The sequence below is a fragment of the Erpetoichthys calabaricus genome, chromosome 10 (genome assembly GCF_900747795.2).
Source record: "Erpetoichthys calabaricus chromosome 10, fErpCal1.3, whole genome shotgun sequence".
NCBI lineage: Eukaryota > Metazoa > Chordata > Cladistia > Polypteriformes > Polypteridae > Erpetoichthys > Erpetoichthys calabaricus.
This window is the reverse complement of record NC_041403.2, coordinates 56,960,405-56,981,403: the sequence shown is the minus strand read 5'-3', so window position 1 is coordinate 56,981,403 and position 20,999 is coordinate 56,960,405. Positions and strand designations below refer to the sequence as shown.

The window sequence follows — 20,999 nt, the reverse complement described above, 5'->3', positions numbered from 1 at the left end:
TCTTCTCCCACCCAACTCTGACTCCTGGAGTAGTGGTTGCTGGCTCCTTTAAGGCACCCAGGTGAGGCAGAAGAGCTGCCCATAAGGGCTCAACAGCTGCTTCAGCACCCCCTGGCAGTGCCCACTGATCCCAACAGGGCTGTATCCAACCAAGTCCCATGGAGCCCTACAGGAGTCTGAGGCACCAATGAAACCCAGGAGGGCTGCCACCTACCACTCTGGGGGAAGTAATGCTCTGGATATGCTCCCTCCCCCGGTTCTTTCAGCATGGAGGCGTCCCGGCCAGGCAAGGGCCCTGGTCTTCCACCACAATATGTATAAATACATATATATGTATATTTTTTTTAAAGTGTGCTTCAGAAATTTTTGTCTTAAATGAGCTGTAAATTATGTAGCCTTCTGCCATTCAATACAGTGTAGTTAAGAAAAGAGTGGGTTAAAAAAAAAGTAGAGAGTTAATATAGAAGCTAGCTATGGCCTGGAGACAGATGCCATGAGACAGAGGAAGAGACAGACAGAGCCTGAGATCTAAAAAAAGAGAAAAACAGCAAAAATTGAGAAAACAGAGGTGGAATTTCAGTCCTCTTTTGCCACCTACACAGCTTTCTGTAGTTTTGCCAATGCCAGCATTTTCACAAAATGTGAAATGAGCCTGACTTACTTTTTGTTGTGTAATGTACCATTATGTACTTAAAGTGCATTTGCCTCTTACACTTCACTCTGTCAAAATCTACTTTACTTTGCTTTCAGTAGGGAAGGTGCTATATATATTTTGGGAAGATAAAAGTTAGCAATAATAATTTTCAGATTGTCTAATTTACAACATAGACCAAGTTGCTCATGCCCAACTAATACTTTTAGTTGTTGTCTGTCAGAATGTATTGATTACTAAACATCTGTAAATTCAGCAACATGCATAAATGGTACTGAAAGCAAGAGGCCCAATGTTTACTTTCAGAAGTGCCGTATGTTTTTATTAGCCTTGTTGTCAGTGTGGCTAGAAATAGACCACACTGTCATGGAATTGAGAAGGATGTCAGCTGATGTCAGTTTTGGATATGAGATGAAAGTGTAATATGATGTGTTGCAAACCTTGTCATCCCAGTGGCAGCATTACTTGAATGCCTTGAGGAGAAATGTTCTGCGCTCCAGTGAATGCCTTAGATTCTTTCAGTAACACAGCTCAGTATTTATTTTTGCATTTACTGTACTGCCACCTTAAGTGACCTACATTCACTATCTTTACCCTCATATGCCTTAAATTTCAAGATACTCTGTTTTTAACTCCTGATGTTTTTGTCTGTACTGTATTTGAGTCCATCAGTTCAATCCTTTACCTTAGAACTCAAATTGCAAAAATTCAAAGAAGGTACAAAAGACAGTATTCTCAACGTTCAGTTTTTAAATTCTGGTTATTATTTAGAATTGTATAATTTACTCGTATAAATGACACACTAAAAAGAAAAGTTAAAGAAAAAATCGCTGGTCACTCTTACCATAAAGGATAAGAGGAAAACGTTTAAATTCAGTGATAACAGCAAAATGCCACCTGTGTAATATATTTCGGTAACATTTTAATTTAGGTACTGCAAAAATGCATCTATTACAATTTTACTATTATGTAACAAGACCTTAACAAACACTTCTTTCGAACCTCATAACACTTGCAAAGTATCAGTAAAGAAGCTGTCCGTCTCTGCAATGTGACTTACAAACAAAAACTTCACTTTGGAGTGGTCTAAGGTGGCTTATTTTAGACGCATTTCTCTTGATGTTACGTATTTATCGTATATACTAACGTATAAGTCGGGTCTTGAAACCTGAAAAATCGATCATAAAATCAGACCCTGACTTATACGCCCATTCAAAAATGCGACAATTAATTTTTTTTGTTTTTTTACATCTTCTTGCCTCCTCCAATCTCGCTGCAGTTTTCTCAGATGCATCGAATTGCAGCAGCGCAGTTACCAATTTCTTTCACTACTTCAAAGACATTTACAACAAGCTTCATATTTTCTTCTGATCGAACACTCTTTCATAGATAAGGGATGCTCTTACAATAAAGGTGTATGAGGGTGTGAGATACAAAAAATAGAAATCAGAGCAAACATTGCTTCAGAATAGTTCAGGTATTACTGTGTGGTCACGTAGGCACAAGACATAGAAAAAAAAGGCAGCGTGCTCCGTGGTTACTTTCTCAGGTGGGCATTAACATATCATAATGTCTTCAACCAATAGTGTAAGTTTTCCGCAAACAACTTATACGACCGACATTATAAAATACCAGAAATTATACAGTAAAATCACTTCCCCACTTATCCGTAAGAGAACTTAAACGCAGGTATATACGGTAATATAAGACCTATGAATCTATTATAAGAACAAATCATTTTACCATTATACCACACTGCACAGAGATGAATAACCAATGTACTGATATTTTACAAGTGTTATGAAGACCAAAAGAAGTCTTTGTTAAGGTCATGTTACATAAGAGTAAATGAGTTGTGTTTTTGGAGTCAGTCAGTCAGTCAGTCATCATCCAACCCACTATATCCTAACACAGGGTCACAGGGTTTTCTGGATCCAATCCCAGCCAGCACAGGGTGCAAAGCAAGAACAAATCCTGGGTGGGGTGCCAGCCCACCGCAGGGTACTCACACACACACACAAACCAAGCACACACACTAGGGACAATTTAGGATCGCCAATGCACTCTAACCTGCACGTCTTTGGGCCATGGGAGGAAACCGGAGCACCTGGAAGAAACCCATGCAGACATGGGGAGAACATGCAAACTCCACGCAGGGAAGACCCGGGAAGCAAACCCAGGTCTCCTTACTGCGAGGCAGCGGCGTTACCACTGCGCCACGGTGCCACCCCCTAAACTAAACTGCTGCCTGTATTTCTTGTTTCTGCTCATTACTACTGCAAATATATTGTATCAAGCCATCCATTGTATATATAGTTTATTAGAAGGTAGAGCAGCATATTTACATAAACTGCATGTCTTTAAGTTATATTTTATGACATTGTTTTTTTTTGTTTTTTTTTATAAGGGTGTTTCCTCAGTGTTACGTGTTAATTAACAAATGAAAAATACTTAATTGTTTTTGAGAATTTACTAAAGCAATTTCAGAACAGTTAAGAATTGGGAACTCCATATACTCAGTGTCCACAGTTCTACAGTATACATTCATTTGCCAGTGTCTACACATGGGGAATTGGGTGTCAAGCAGGCAGAGGGACAGTCCTTTGGAGGGCATATTCACACCCAAATATACTGCGTGAATTTAGATTTATCAGTTCCGTCAAGCCTTTAAATGTGTTCGTTTGATCTGTTTTGTTTAGACCGTCTATTAGATGAGTAAATCAAATTGAGTAAGTACATTTGTGTGTCTTATGATAGTGCCCCATCCCAGTTTGAAATCAGCCTATCTTCCTGTGACCCTCTGTGACAAGTAGACACCCCAAACCCCAGACACCACCACACAGACACAGGTCTCAGGTGCAAATACCAGGTTTACTGCAACCAAATAACTTACAAAAGGCTTCTTTCCCCAAAGTTCCAAAACACAATTCTTCATTCTTTCTTTCTCTCTCTCTCTCTCTGTCTCTCTCCTTCTTCTTCTTCTTCTTCCTCCTCCTCCTCCTTCTAGGCGAGTTTTGTCCATCTCCCACTCCCAACTCTAACTCGTCTGGATGAGGCAGAGCGGCTTCTTTTATCTAAGAACCAGGAGTTATTCTGATGCTAGGACATTGTCTGTCTGTAGGAAGCACTCCAGGTCATGTAGGATTCCCACAAAGTAAGGACTGCTAATCCCTGCAGCACCCATGGAACCCAGCAGGGCTGATCACGGAACTACAGTTCCAACCTTGTCTGTTGTTATTCATACAGGTACCAGTGACCAGGGATGCTGCCATTTTGCATCTTGGGGGAGTACTAGGTACAGAAAGGTTTGCTCTCCAATTTCTTCATTATACTGGTTTCCTGATTGGATAAGGATCTATTCCCATTGAGACACCAGTGCACCAGTTTTATATTGGAATCATCTGCCAACTTCTGGATAAAGCAAGGAGCATCCTGCCTTTCTTCCTGCCCTCACATTACTATGTCCTCCATGGCCAGAAAACGGACTGGAACCCATACCAACATGGACACCAATTCAAGTGTGCCGTCGATCACACCTGCTATAGAAAACACATGAATAGAGGAAGGACAAAATAAAAAAAAAACCAGAATGATTGTGAAATGGTTAGCACTGCTTCTTCACAGCATCATAAGGCTAGATTTAATCCCTGGTCTGGTTGCTCTCTGCCTTGGTTTTACACAGTCTCACCGTGTTCACATTCCATTCTATGGGCACTCTTGATCCTCACAGATCTCATAGTCCTGCATGTTTGATTAAATAAGAATACTAAATTGGAGTGGAACTGAGTGTGCCTGCGTGTGTGTGTGTGTGTGTGTGTGCGTGTGTGTGTGTGTGCGTGCGCGTGCACCCTGAGGGGTCTGATATCCCACCTCATGGTTTGTCCCTTCCGTGTGCTTAATGCTGCTGAGATAGGCTGTCTTAATGATAGTTTTGTGGCCAACATGCCAAGAAGCCTCAGAAAATACTGTTATTTTCTCAACTAATTTTTAAGTTAATAATATTATAATTATGTTATTAAACTTTATTGGCAAAGTTGTGAAAGTTTTGTTTTTTTTGTCCTAATTTATAATGTCATGTGGCCAGATATTGAAAGGTTGAGCAGTTTGTGTGAATGAGAATGAGAAAAAGCAACCTTTTATGTAATTTTACAAACAGTCATTCCACACTGAAAATATTTCAATGTCTTTGCACAGATTTTTACTTTAAATATGGAGGGTCAGAGACGAGGAACAAAACATTAAAACTACTTTTAAATAAAATTGAATTTAGCAGGATGAAAAGCAGATAACCATGTTAAATCTATCTATCTATCTATCTATCTATCTATCTATCTATCTATCTATCTATCTATCTATCTATCTATCTATCTATTTATCTAAATCTGACATTTGCAATTTTTACAAATTCAAAAATTCACTTTTTTTACTGAATAGCATTGTATATCGGTGTTAATTTATTTCTTTTCTTCATTATAACTGTTGTTGTGAGCTTAAATTAGATCCTAGTAATTAACTAAAAAAATGCAACTTTTACACTTAAATACAGTACTGGATCATATTTCCTCACATCAATATTTTCATTAAATAGAAATCCCTCTTGATTTAAGAATGACATTTTTTGAGAAAAAGCGAATACAGAAAATGGTAATATTCAATTTAAAAATATCATTAATTATACTTAAGAGTTGCAATAATTGTAAATTCTCTAAAATCAGCTTTTGTGTCTATTCAATGTCTTCTGCATCCAGCATTACAATTTGAGTGAATGAGTTCGTTTGAGTGTTGCTTGATGCCATATTGTACTTTCTTGGTTTTATTAAGCTTTGCATGCCTTTGTGTGTGTTCCATGGACAACTCAGCAGAAAGTGCGCATGATCTTTGTTCAGCACCAGTGATTATATTTTTTACATTTTGAAAACTGGAGATTGGAATTGCATTCTATGTTATACTTCAGTGGGCTGTTCTACTTGGTTGGTATTTAAACTGCTTATTACAGAATGACCTGTCTATGTAGTGGGGTCTGGTTAATTTTGAGATTAAAATAAAATGGGGTCATACATCAAGTTAGAAATGGGATACACTGTCAGTACCCCAGTATCCGGCCTAAGGAATCAGTTATATTAAAAGTATTAATGGGTCTGGAAATTGAAGACTTTAGGGAATTTGAAGTTATAGGATTCAAAATTGCACTAATACATCTACTGCATTTGATTATCAGGTAACCATTATCTTTGTCTTCATTGTTTACATCAAGGCAGCTGATTTGGTGTTTTTTTGCATCTACTGGCCATGTGGGGTAATGACGTGATGTAGGGCACTTGAATTTTTATGTTTTTGGGGTTGCGCTGGTGGGAATGTCTTAATTGTACTTGGATGGCACATGACACAGTAGACACCACTGCTGCCCAATACTCTTTCTTATCATCACAAGACTGGTCTGAATTGTGAGCTGGGCACTGGCCTTTGTAGAGTTGATACAGTCTTCCCATATCTGTATTAGTTTTTCTACATAAACTTTGAGTTTCCTCTCACTTTCCAGTGATGTGTATGTTAAGTTAAATTAAATTTGCCTGATGTGAACAAGTGTGGGTGTCTGAATGTACCCTCTAATGGTTTCTTTTCCTGTCCTCAGAGTCCATTTTTGCTAAACGAAATTTTATTCCCCAACAAATATAAGGGAAGCAGGTTTTAAAACATATGGATAGCTCTGTCCTATCAAACTTGGCAAAAGATACCTGATATCATAGAACTGAACTTTACTACAGCACTCCCTGCTATTAAGATCCTTAATTTTTAAAGTCAAATAACTTCTTTTTTTCTTTTTTAGCATGGGGAAGACACATTTAATCGAGCTAAACTTTTGAATATTGGATACAAAGAAGCATTGAAAGATGCAGAATATGACTGTTTCATATTCAGCGATGTGGATCTGATTCCTATGGATGACAGAAACCTGTATCACTGCTACGACCAGCCAAGGCATTTTGCCATTGCGATGGATAAATTTGGTTTCAGGTAGGCACCTTCTTGTAGAATGTTCTAGGTTTGGGTGAGTTGAATTTTTATTGGGTATATGTATAATGTTAACAATTATCCAAGCAGGTTTTTCTGAAAATAAAAACTTTGAGAATATTCTGGAACGGGTATCCATTGTGAAGGTTGGAATAGCAATGCTGTGGTAAACATTTTAAATAAAGTAGTAGGTGTATTCTATTGATGATTTCACTCATTACGGTTATTCTTGATTTAGCAGACCTCCTTACATTTGGCAACTAAAATATATCAATGTGCTTTTTGTATTTGATAATATTTATGAAACCTTAACTTTTTTAGATGTATAAAATAGTTATCATAACACACATTGAGGTGGGAGTAGGTCAGTCTGTGATTTTTTGAAATGTGGATTAGTGGCAAAGAAGATACACTGTAAAATGATAAATATTGATTTCAACTATCACTGCTGGCAGTACTCTAAAAATATATAACTAATTTTAGCTTTGGCATTTGTCAGTCTATTGATTGAAATGTCAGTTAAAATGTAAAATGTTCTAAACATTAGAAGAGCTGAAATCCTGCATGTGAGTGTTGACATGTCCTGCTCTTGGTTACATGATTAGCTGTGCCCACAAGTGTAGAAAGTCGGTGACAAGTGCTGTTGCACCTGCATAGGCAGTGAAGTGGAATGATGAAGGTGCTCCGTCCCTTTTTTCTGGGCATGATCACAGACTAGCAGTTAAGATTGTGGCTACTTTTTCTGCCTCCAAACTGGCCCAGTAGGACCATCACTAACATTTAAAATCAGCCCCTGAAATCATAAAGGAGGGTCTCGATGCTTGACAATAGAAAACCAACAATATCAGATTGATTGAACAGTCTTTTCATTCTATCAAGACACCATATAACCTGTATTCTAAGCTGTACCTCCAATTCTCATTAAAAGATGTACTCCTGTTTTTGAATGATGCCGGAACGAGTATACTGTAAATACCATAGAGGACAAACAGGCATCCCGACTAGGATGGAGGGTGATGTCTTGCCTGGCTGAGAGGCCGTAACAGAAGTTCTGTGGAGTTGTAGATACAACCTGGCCAGGACACCTAGCAATCATCATCACAGTAGGAATAATAGAACAATGAATGGACTTGACGAAGCTAGAAACCAGGAGTGGTTCATCCCCTGTATGACAGGTGGCAATGTATCTCTCAACCCCCATGTGGTTGCAATACACAGATACTACAAACAGACGCCGTGTCAGTATTTATTTAGATGTAGCTATATTTCCTAGAATTACACAGGTATTACTTCAAAAGTCCACATTTTTTTGAGATCATAACTACTGGTTATCAGGCTATAGCTTTGGATATGACAGAGAAGGAGTGTCAGTCAAGTTGTGATGGTGATTTAATAATAAGAGATTGTGCTTTTAATTATAAATTAAAATAAATACCTTTGGAGACCACATGGCCCAACCCAACGAAGCCTGCAGCTATGACAACAAAAGTGAGGGAAATACCTGATTAAAGAAAAAGCTCAGTGTAATGGGTGAAAATGAAACTTGGATTCTCTCATTGAAATGCACACTACAATTGTAATTTGCATGGCTTTCTTTTTCTGTTGATACGTCACACTGTAGTATTTCATGCCACACTGTCCCTCAGAAGGCAAGGCCAAGATTATTTTTCAAAGACTTGACTTACAGTATTTTGGAAGTATCTGTGTGCCAAACTTCAAGTCTGTGGCTTGAAAATCGAGGCTGTGCATTATAAACAAACAGAAACAGAATTGTGCTTTACAGATATAAAGATACATATCTTCCAATATTTAGACATTTCCCCGGTTTGCAGTGATTTCTGGAAAATTAGCTATTAAGGATAATACATGCAATCTCTACCTTTATTCCGGGATTTAATAAATTTTACTCAGTTTTGGTAGTTTGCTTGATTTCAACTTTTTTAATCCTAGTAGTATTTCCTTCCAAATCACTGAGAACCTCCTTAACACTAGAATCCCTGAAGTCTACGAAAAAACTTGTAATCCCGGCCCACCTTAAATCCCTTTGCACCTCTCCGTCAGTGTCTTTTGTGTTGTAAATGCATCGATCAGCACAAGCAACAAGCAGCCTACTGTCCCATCCCCCCTGCCCACCACAACAGCTCAATTCACAAAGAAGGTTCTCAGTGCTCAGTGTTTATTTTGTAGTGAAATTCCAGGAGTTGTAGAGGGTAAATAATATATTGTAATTTGGAATGCATACATTTCATGTGTGTTCCGTGTCTGCAACAATGTATGTAAACACATCGTTCAAACAGAAACATTTTTCATGTTTTAGTAATAAATGACAAAATGTAGACATGAAGTGTATAATGTGTGAAGCCTGAAGTCCAAATTTCAAATAAACACTTTCACAAAAGGTACAAGTACTGTATTACAAAACAAGTATCTGTTGCTACAGTACCTAGAGGTTATTAACTTCATCAGTTACATTTAGAAAACATTTAGAAAAATATCAATTTAGAGCATTTACAGTTTCTGTGTATTTTGTTTCAATCTTATTATTCGTAATACACTTGATCTCCTCCTTGACAATTTGTTTAATGCTAAATTACTGAAAAACCTTTGTTGGGTCAGCTTTTTCATTTTCTGCAGTATTTCTCTGTAACAGCCATTTAGTATTCCTAACAAATTTTTCACCACTGCCCTCATATCCTCAAACACCTTACAGTTAATGCTACAGTTAATTACGTTGTACAGCTGCTTTTTCTTTTGCAGTTTATTTCTTGGTTCCTTATTTATCCATTGTGGATTGATTTTAAATTTTGTAACATTTTCTAAATATGCGTCTCGACTGCTTCCATATTTTAATGTTTGTTCAGTTATCTATGACAGAGTTAGACATATTTGCCGGAAAATGGCCTTACTAAAATTAAAGCTTTGTTTTTACTATACATGCTCGGCATAAACACTGTGAAACTTTCATATTATTGTCATTGAATCCTAATACTTAACTTACCTATACTCCCCAAATCCCCAAATTCTATCCTTATTTTTACAGAGTAATAAAACTAGACAGGTTTCTCCTCTCATTGGTATTTTAACATACAGAGTTAAAAACAGTGATTATATATGAATTCCAGACTCCCTTTTTGTAAAGTGTTTCCAATTAATATCTTGGTAATAAAAAACCCTCATTTCTATAAACCTGCTTTTTTAAGAATACAAAACTGATGTCTCTTTTGAGGAGTGTATAACACAGTCTTCATTGTCATGCCTTTAACCTTGCTGCTTTCTAACTGAATCCACATGCCCTTACTATGACTTGGCTCATCTCCTGTTTGAAACATTTATCTGTTCATGTCATAATCATCCCCATCTCTAAGATTTAGTGCCATGTTTATGAGCAGTAACATATAAGTTAACTCTTATTGATTTAGTTTATTGAAAATACTTTTGACATTAGAATAAGCATAGATTTTTTAAATTTCACAGTTACTTCTTATATATTTTTGTTTAATCACACAGGGCCTGACCTAAAGTAATCCATTTCCTATCTTAAATAGTTTTCAGCTAATCAAAAACTCTTATGCCTTCCAAGTATATCATTGCCCCTCTGGTTTAAGTGTAGTTCCACCTATCCTGCTATCCTACACCATTATTGTAATCTTATCTGGACTGTTGTATGGCATTGGTAGAATTTCAGAAAAGAAAACCATTTCATTTGTATTATTCAGTTTACCACGTAGCTCTTCAAATTTGTCTCACAGAATTGGCAGACTATCCTTAGTTAGTGTAGTGACTTGATTTGTGAGGGAATAAGCAGATGAGACTCCACTGGAACAGGTGAAACTCCACAGGGGTGAGGGTAGAGCTGTGCTGGCTGAAGGAGCTTAAATGGAGGTGCGATGAACACCACAGCAAGTCAGACCTGGCAAAAGAAAAAATATGATCCGTGTGGCATGAAGGCAGCGATCCTCCCTGAAGATAAAGAGAGGAGTCTCACACAGCTAACAGCCTTAAAGAGAGAAGAAATGGTTCTTTCAAGAACCATTAGACAACTGCTTGTGTCAAAGTCCTTCCTCCAGCACACCTCAGGTTGTTACACTGGACGCAGATGTTGGGAGAAGAACCAACTAATGACCACGAGACAGAGGACTAGTTTAGCATTAGCACTGGTGGACCCCTCGATCATACTCACGCTTCAGTTAGGGTAGATCAGATAACCTCACATCCCTCTTAATGTCATGGTAGATGGACTTTGTGTTACCCTCGAGGTGAGGGTTCTGAGAAGAAAGCAGTGTAGCATCTCTGGCTCCAGACCTGAGTGTAACATGCTCCTCTGATCGCTGAGTCCTATCCGAATCGGCGATACTACCTGGAGGAGCTGTCATAAAAGCAGCACTGCTAGTGGTGTTTTAGGGGTGGGACATCTCCCAGATACTAAAGCTCACTGGTTCAGATGCATGGCCACCAGTGAGCCTCAAATGTGGACCAAGGTCTTTGACTGGCTCACTGAGCCGGGGGATAGTATGGCATATAGGTTGCCTCTGACCCCAGATAAGCAGAATGTTTTTTAGGAGTCAAATGCTGCAAATACCATAAAACTTTCACACAGATTACAAGAAGCAGAAGCATACTTAATCACCAGTAGAAGGATGGCTATACATACTGTATACATATTTTGTACAATAAAAATAGGTTCCAGTTAGGCAATATAGATGGCAACAGGTCATAAAAAAGATGAACTTGTATGTGAGCTACACTAGTGTACCTCAGCCACTCCCTGGTCCAGCTAGACAGCATTTTGGCTTTTCTTCTTCTAGAGACAGGAAGGAGTGGAATTTCAGGAAGGTCAGAGGCAGGTTTAACGGTATTGCTTTGGGTTTGTTTAGAATTGAGAGACCTTGTGAGAAATGTTTTGTTGCTTTACATACATTTTTTCTTTTCATTTGTTATATATATTTTGAGAAAAATCAATACTTAAAGAAATATATACATATTTTTTGTCTTAATTTAAGTACATCACACCTTCATTTTGTAGGTTGCTGCCTCCAAGGAAACACTACCTGACATGTCACAAAGGCTCCCCTATAAAACCCAGTGCATCGCTCAATCTCTTTGTCTGAGATTATGGATTGAATTATTAAACAACTTTAGTCTTGTGCTCTTATTGTCTGGGTTTCTGGTTATAGATTCAATGCATTCCATTCTCGGTTTGTTTCGGTATTACTGTTATGGCTGTAGTGTTAATTGTGTTCTTTTATTAACAACTCCTGGCAATTCTTGCATAGAATTCTTTCATGGTTTTACCCTCAGCCTATGATAATTGTGTTTCTTAACTTTCAGATACTGATTCTCATTGCAGTTTCTCAAAAATATGTATCTCCCAGTCCTATTAACACACCCGTGTGATTGTTCACATTTGCCAGCAGGCAATTCAGAGAGGCCAGCTAGAATTAAAAAAGCACGTGGTCCTAGTCTATGATGTGGTCCAGCTGAGCCATTTTGGATGCTTGCAACTGGCATAACAGGGTCAGAGTTGCAACTTTCAGTCTTCTTTCTTATCTCCCTTTATATCACCCACTGTAAACATCAGCAATATGCTCATTCTTTTGTCAGTGTATATACATTACTGTGGAGGTCTGAGGCCACTCAGGTATATAATTTTTAAAGTTAGATAGATAGATAGATAGATAGATAGATAGATAGATAGATAGATAGATAGATAGATAGATAGATAGATAGATAGATAGATAGATAGATAGATAGATAGATAGATAGATAGATAGATAGATAGATAGATAGATAGATAGATAGATAGATAGATAGATACTTCATTAATCCCAAGGGGAAATTCACATACTCCAGCAGCAGCATACTGATACAAAAACAATATTAAATTAAAGAGTAATAAAAATGCAGGTATAACAGACAATAACTTTGAATAATGTTAACGTTTACCCCCCCAGGTGGAATTAAAGAGTCGCATAGTGTGGGGGAGGAACGATCTCCTCAGTCTGACAGTGGAGCAGGACAGTGACAGCAGTCTGTCGCTGAAGCTGCTCCTCTGTCTAGAGATGACACTGTTTAGTGGATGCAGTGGATTCTCCATAATTGATAGGAGCCTTTTGAGCACCCGTCGCTCTGCCACGGATGTCAAACTATCCAGCTCCATGCCTACAATAGAGCCTGCTTTCCTCACCAGTTTGTCCAGGCATGAAATGTCCTTCCTCTTAATGCTGCCTCCCCAGCACACCACGGCGTAGAAGAGGGCACTCGCCAGAACCGTCTGATAGAACATCTGCAACATCTTATTGCAGATGTTGAAGGACGCCAGTCTTATGAGGAAGTATAGCCGGCTCTGTCCTCTCTTGCACAGAGAATCAGTATTGGCAGTCCAGTCCAATTTATCATCCAGCTGCACTCCCAGGTATTTATAGGTCTGTACCCTCTGCACACAGTCACTTCAATGTTTATTTCTATTTATTCTGATGTCTTATAGCTTTTTCAGGAGCAAATAAACACAAAATCACTCAGTGTATATGGGTACATGCGATCATTACTGCAATATATACCATGTAGATATATAGGTTTAGTTCTTGTTTGACCAAACATTACAATGTACAAGGTATGTGTATCTAAGCGCCTTTGACTATGGCATTGCTGCTCATGTCAGATATTGTGGTTCCAGCATCTCAGAGGCAGCTGAACGCATTATGTAGAGTTTACAGAGAAATGGTAAAGCAAACAAAATACATTCTCTGAGCGGCCATTCTCTGGGTGTAATGAGAGAACATTACTAAGACAGATCAGAGGATGACCAGATTCTTTCAAGCTAAGTGAAAGGCCACACATAATCATATAACAGCTGTTTATCACAGTGGTTTGGACTAACTGCACAAATTATTGCCAGCTAACAAATTGAAAATGAGGCTACAGTGCATGAATCAAGATGGGAAAAATGTCACCTGGTCTGATGAATCTCAGTTTTTGGTATGAAATGCCGTTGGTAGGAATGGAATTTGGCATAGAAAGCTTGAATTCATGGATTCATCCTGCCTTCTGTTAATGGTACAGTCTGGTTACAGTAGTGTAAAAATGTGGAGAATGTTTTCTTGATATTCATGAGGCCTATTGAAACCACATACCGTATATACTTATGGATAAGTTCTCCCACAGATAAGTCAGGACTTGGCCTTATCGTATAATTTCTGGTATTTTATAATGTCGGTCGTATAAGTCGAATGCGGTAAAAGAGATTATGATATGCTAACGCCCACCTGAGAGAGTAACCAAGGAGTACCATGCCTTTTTTTTCTATGTGGGTGCAGTAATGTGCTGTATCAGCACATGCTCCTAACCTCTCTTTCTCTCTATTGTGCCTACATGACCACACGGTAATACCCGATCTATTCCGAAGCAACGTTTGCACTGAGTTATGTTTTTTGTATCTCACACCCTCATACACCTTTATCGTAAGAGCATCCCTTATCTACGATAGAGTGTTCGATTAGAATAAAATATGAAGCTGGTTTTAAATTAAACATCGTTGAAGTAGTGAAAGAAATTGGTAGCTACACTGCTGCAACAAAATTTGATGTGTCTGAGAAACTGATGCGAGATCAGAGGAGGCAAGAAGATGTTAAAAAAAAAAAAATGTTTGAACGGGCGTATAAGTCGGGGTCTGATTTTATGATCGATTTTTCCGGTTTCAACTACCTGACTTACTGTATATGTGAGTATATACGGTAAGCATAATTTGACTGCCACAGCATCCCTAAGCATTTAGAGCTGGCTATGTGTATCCCTTTGTGGCCACACAGTCTACTCTTTTTGAAACTGATACTTCCAGCAGGGTAATGTACCATAACACAAAGCATGCATTATCTCAGGCTGGGTTGCAGCATTAAGGCAGTGACTTCAGTTTACTCCAGTGGCCTGCACAGCCCCAAGATTGTAATCCAGAATATCAGCTAATTTGGAAAGGAAAGTCTGCAACAAGTGCTTAGCTGTAAAATTTGCAGAAGAAATGTTATTAGCATCTTGGTGAATTCATGCCATGTGGAATCCAGGAAGATCTGGAAACAAAGTAAGATTTCTACCCATAACTGAATGCATATGCTCATTGGCCAATTTATTAGTTGTGCCCATCCAGATGTTGGTCCATGGGTCATTATTAGAATAATACCGTTCTTGAGAGTGCCTGCTTGGCGTATGTTTGGAGTTGAAGCTTTGGAGGAGCAGGATATTTGCATTTCCAAACAGTGTATTGTACAAACTGTTGTGTAAGTGCACCATCTTTACTTGTATTGTTTTTTAACAGCTTGTAGATTTTTAATCTTCTTGTGGTAACAGTGACTAGTCTCTCTTGTCGAACACAAACTTAGTTACATGTCTAGTTTTTTCTTTATTCCACTGTTTGTATAGAAGATAAACTCTATTTATTATGCAGAAAAAGAGTTCATTATTTTGCTTGTCATCCATGTGAGTGTGCTCCCATTTTTTCTTGATCCTAATTATTTTGCTAAAATTTCTTCTTAATGGCTGGCAATTACCAATGAAAAGGTTCAGGTGTACACAACAGTGTATTAGTTGCTCCTCCGCAGGACATGCATTGTTGTACTCACTTGTGCTTATTCATCATGGCTGGCCACCATTTAAGAGCCACTAAGCAAACAGACTGTGGTGTTAAAAGCTAAAAAATCTCTTTAACACTGCTCAGGTTATATGCAATTCTCCGCAGAGCACAAAGCACAGTAGGGTCATTTTAAATTCTCACTGGGAGTGCAGAAACAGGAAAATGAGAAGTGTAATTAAGCAAGAAGTTCAATAAAAGGAAGGAATTGAACTGTAATTGAAAATAAAATGGGAGAAATTAAAGCTGGCAAAGATGCAGCCATCCAGAACGAAGGCTGCCCACCCCTGGTTTTGGGTGGGTCTTTAATGCTGAATGCCTGATTGCCCAGTATTCTTTAGGCTACTTATTAATCATTAAGTGTTTTTTTTTTCTTTTATGGTTTGTTTGTTTGTTTTTGTTTAAGAGAAGTAGCTTAACAGGCTTTCGATTATGTATATATGCTTGTGTTTGTTATTATTTCATCTGGTTTATGCTTTCCGCTTAATTAGTTGGTCTTTTCTTTGGTATTCTCAACATTAATTGTGTTAAGTCTATAATTATACTTCTATTTATTTCTGGTATCTGTTATTTCTTACTTTATAATCTAAAATAATGTTATATATTTGCCGGTGTGATAAAGGTTTCCACTTGTCACATGAAATAATTAGATAACCCCTGAATTTTACAGGATATTTAATTTAGTCTTATAATTTGGTGTATTTAATAAATGAGATTCAAAATAAATTATCATCAGCTTCTTGGTTTCAGTATATTGTTGACAGCAGGGTGACCAAATTATGTTAACACTCTTGTGGTGCGTAAGCCATACCTCTATAAAATGCAGGATTATACCTGCATCATTAGGTACCTTGCATACATCATTTCTTTATTCTGTTCACTTCAGTGAAATAAGAGGGGGGAAAATGAAATATCCCAAGTCATGTATTGAATTTCACATTAATAGCATTTAACTTCTAGAGGAAAATAAATAAACTTTTAGAGTTTTGAGGTTTTCAGTCTGCACACTATTGTTGTGATGTGAAAGTTTTGCATACAAGTTGATAAATATTTTGTATATTTTGTCTTTTTTTGTAACTTAGACAAAGCAATGTAATATTAGTGTTATATTATTGATAATAACAGCAATGGTTTGATGGTTTAAGAACCCCTTCCCCCTTTTAGGACTGAGTCTCTTTGTAATTTTACGACAGGGTTGGGGGAAGTGCCTCAAACAAGTTTGGCTAATATTTCTTTGCAGGACTTCCAGTCAACCCCCACAGGACAGCCAGGCTGCCTAACTGCTAAGCGTTACCTTAACACATGGTTTGGAGGGCAGGTGTGAAGATGTTCTATTCCCCCATTGGTCTGAAGTATGGCTGTTTGGAATTAGCTTGTATCAGAAGCCTTTAAGTACCATGATGCCCTATTGGCTCTAGGGGTTGGACAGAAAACCTATAAATTTGCTTGCTTTACCTCGCTCTCTCTCTCTTACCCAACTGATGAAAGACCATCTCACACGCCATGAACTGAAAAGGACAACACAACACAATGAAGAGCACAGCTTGACAGCCAAATTGAGACAGGCATATGGCCTGTTCTGAAGAAAGCTGACCACAAATGATGCCTTAACTAGATACATTTTAAGTAATTAACAAGTCTGTGTGCCGCCTGAAACTATACATCAACATTTATCAGGTTGTATGGTTGCCATTATTTAAATGTGCTTTGCATATTGTTATTATTTATGATTATTATTATCAATAATACATTATTTAAAGTGTAACTTAACTCCTGCTTGTCTTTTACTACACCTAATTGCCTGAGGTTATAAATGTAGAAGGGAAGGTGGGGAGAAGTTATAAAGTACCACACCTTATAAACAGTGGTAAGTCTGTGAGATTTGAGGCATTTTCACAAAGGCTACATATAATAATACAAAAGGGGAAAGTAGAGTACTATATTACTCTACAAAGACAAAACAACTACGATATGCTTTGCTGTTTAAAATCAATACTTCAACTGTTATTCATTTTAAAGCTGATTAAATTGGTACAATTTTTTGCTTCTGGTTAGGTAGTACAGTTTTTTTCCTTTATGCTTCAGTGAATGTCATCAAAAACATGTTACCATTGTATGTTTGTCTCATCATGTGGATAAACAGAATAATAATACTGAATATAGTCTTGATCATTGAAGCAATAATTTTTTCAGCACATACCCCTTTGCTCATCACATTCAGTCCTACAGTATTTGCCCTTACATTGTCACTTGTGTGGCATTGTGGTTTTGTGCTGCTTTAGCTTATCTATTCATTTTATGAACCTGGTTAATCTAACCCCTCCTTTAACCGTCACCTTATCGTGGTGGAGGGGTTTGCGTGTCCCAATGATCCTAGGAGCTCTGTTGTCCGGGGCTTTATGCCCCTGGTAGGGCCACCCAAGGCAAACTGGTCCTAGGTGAGGGATGAGACAAAGAGCGGTTTAAACAAACCTCCTATGAAGAAAAACAATTTTGGACAGCGTTTTCCCTTGCCCGGACGCGGGTCACCGGGGCCCCACTCTGGAGCCAGGCCTGGAGGTGGGGCTCGATGGCGAGCGCCTGGTGGCCGGGCCTGCACCCATGGGGCTCGGCCGGGCACAGCCCGAAGAGGCAACGTGGGTCCCCCTTCCCATGGGCTCACCACCTATGGGAGGGGCCAAGGAGGTCGGGTACAGTGTGAGTTGGGTGGTAGCCGAAGGCGGGGACCTTGGCGGTCCGATCCTCGGCTACAGAAACTGGCTCTTGGGACGTGGAATGTCACCTCTCTGAAGGGGAAGGAGCCTGAGCTAGTGCGCGAAGTTGAGAGGTTCCGGCTAGATATAGTCGGACTCACCTCGACGCACAGCTTGGACTCTGGAACCAATCTCCTTGAGAGGGGCTGGACTCTCTACCACTCTGGAGTTGCCCCCGGTGAGAGGCGCCGAGCAGGTGTGGGTATACTTATTGCCCCCCAACTTGGAGCCTGTACATTGGGGTTTACCCCGGTGGACGAGAGGGTAGCCTCCCTTCGCCTTCGGGTGGGGGGGACGGGTCCTAACTGTTGCTTGTGCATATGCACCGAACAGCAGTTCGGAGTACCCACCCTTTTTGGAGTCCCTGGAGGGGATGCTAGAGGGCATACCTTCTGGGGACTCCCTCGTTCTGCTGGGAGACTTCAATGCTCACGTGGGCAATGACAGTGAGACCTGGAAGGGCGTGATTGGGAGGAATGGCCCCCCTGATCTGAACCCGAGCGGTGTTTTGTTATTGGACTTATGTGCTCGTCACGGATTGTCCACAACGAACACCATGTTCAAGCATAGGGGTGTTCATATGTGCACTTGGCACCAGGACACCCTAGGCCTCAGTTCGATGATCGACTTTGTGGTCGTGTCGTCGGACTTGCGGCCACATGTCTTGGACACTCGGGTGAAGAGAGGGGCGGAGCTGTCAACTGATCACCACCTGGTGGTGAGTTGGCTTCGATGGTGGGGGAGGATGCCGGTCAGGCGTGGTAGGCCCAAACGTGTTGTGAGGGTCTGCTGGGAACGTCTGGCAGAGCCCCCTGTCAGAAGTAGCTTCAACTCCCACCTCCGGCAGAACTTCGACCACATCCCGAGGGAGGTGGGGGACATTGAGTCCGAATGGGCCATGTTCCGTGCCTCTATTGTTGAGGCAGCTGACCGGAGCTGTGTCCGTAAGGTGGTCGGTGCCTGTCGTGGCGGCAATCCCCGAACCCGCTGGTGGACACCGGCGGTGAAGGATGCCGTCAAGCTGAAGAAGGAGTCCTACAGGACCCTTTTGTCCTGTGGGACCCCGGAGGCAGCTGATAGGTACCGGCAGGCCAAGCGGAATGCGGCTTTGGTGGTTGCTGAGGCAAAAACTCAGGCGTGGGAGGAGTTTGGGGAGGCCATGGAGAATGACTTTCGGACGGCTTCGAGGAGATTCTGGTCCACCATCCGGCGTCTCAGGAAGGGGAAGCAGTGCAGTGTCAACACTGTATATGGTGGGGATGGTGCGCTGCTGACCTCGACTCGGAATGTTGTGGGTCGGTGGGGGGAATACTTCGAAGACCTCCTCAATCCCATTAACATGCCTTCCAATGAGGAAGCAGAGCCTGGGGACTCAGAGGTGGGCTCCCCCATCTCTGGGACTGAGGTCACCGAGGTGGTCAAAAAACTCCTTGGTGGTAGGGCCCCGGGGGGTGGATGAGATACGCCCGGAGTTCCTCAAGGCTCTGGATGTTGTAGGACTGTCTTGGCTGACACGCCCTCTGCAACATCGCATGGACATCAGGGACAGTGCCTCTGGATTGGCAGACCGGGGTGGTGGTCCCCCTCTTTAAGAAGGGGGATCGGAGGGTGTGTTCCAACTACAGAGGGATCACACTCCTCAGCCTCCCTGGAAAAGTCTATTCAGGGGTCCTGGAGAGGAGGGTCCGTCGGATAGTCGAGCCTCGGATTCAGGAGGAACAGTGTGGTTTTCGTCCTGGTCGCGGAACAGTGGACCAGCTCTATACCCTTAGCAGGGTCCTGGAGGGTGCATGGGAGTTTGCCCAACCAGTCTACATGTGTTTTGTGGACTTGGAAAAGGCATTCGACCGTGTCCCTCGGGGAATCCTGTGGGGGGTACTCCGAGAGTATGGGGTACCGGCCCCCCTGATAAGGGCTGTTCAGTCCCTGTACGATCGGTGCCAGAGCTTGGTCCGCATTGCCGGCAGTAAGTCGAACCCATTTCCAGTGAGAGTTGGACTCCGCCAGGGCTGCCCTTTGTCACCGATTCTGTTCATAACTTTTATGGACAGAATTTCTAGGCGCAGCCAGGGCGTTGAGAGGGTCCGGTTTGGTGGGCTCAGGATTGGGTCACTGCTTTTTGCAGATGATGTTGTCCTGTTTGCTTCATCAGGCCGTGATCTTCAGCTCTCTCTGGATCGGTTCGCAGCCGAGTGTGAAGCGGCTGGGATGAGAATCAGCACCTCCAAATCCGAGACCATGGTCCTCAGCCGGAAAAGGGTGGAGTGCCCTCTCAGGGTTGGTAGCGAGATCCTGCCCCAAGTGGAGGAGTTCAAGTATCTCGGGGTCTTGTTCACGAGTGAGGGAAGAATGGAGCGTGAGATCGACAGGCGGATCGGCGCGGCATCCGCAGTAATGCGGGCGCTGCATCGGTCTGTCGTGGTGAAAAAGGAGCTGAGCCGCAAGGCGAAGCTCTCAATTTACCAGTCGATCTATGTTCCTACCCTCACCTATGGTCATGAGCTATGGGTAGTGACCGAAAGAACGAGATCGCGAATACAAGCGGCTGAAATGAGTTTCCTCCGCAGGGTGTCTGGGCTCTCCCTTAAAGATAGGGTGAGAAGCTCAGTCATCCGGGAGGGGCTCAGAGTAGAGCCGCTGCTCCTCCGCATCGAGAGGAGTCAGATGAGGTGGCTCGGGCATCTGATCAGGATGCCTCCTGGACGCCTCCCTGGTGAGGTGTTCCGGGCACGTCCAACCGGGAGGAGGCCCCGGGGAAGACCCAGGACACGCTGGAGGGACTATGTCTCTCGACTGGCCTGGGAACGCCTTGGGATTCTCCCGGAAGAGCTAGAAGAAGTGGCCGGGGAGAGGGAAGTCTGGGCATCTCTGCTCAAGCTGCTGCCCCCGCGACCCGACCTCGGATAAGCGGGAGACAATGGATGGATGGATGGATGGTTAATCTAAATTTAGGGATATAGCAGTG

At 41.1% G+C, this 20,999-nt stretch overlaps 1 protein-coding gene across 2 annotated transcripts in view; it reads left to right on the top strand.

The window, feature by feature from the left end:
• Nucleotides 1–20,999, top strand: part of b4galt2 (UDP-Gal:betaGlcNAc beta 1,4- galactosyltransferase, polypeptide 2) — a 623,387-nt gene that overhangs the window by 475,789 nt on the left and 126,599 nt on the right. For both annotated transcript variants that reach the window (XM_051933145.1, XM_028811284.2), the window contains exon 4: nucleotides 6,480–6,667. In XM_051933145.1, the coding sequence (XP_051789105.1) occupies nucleotides 6,480–6,667 (188 nt within the window). The remainder of the gene's footprint in view (nucleotides 1–6,479; nucleotides 6,668–20,999) is intronic.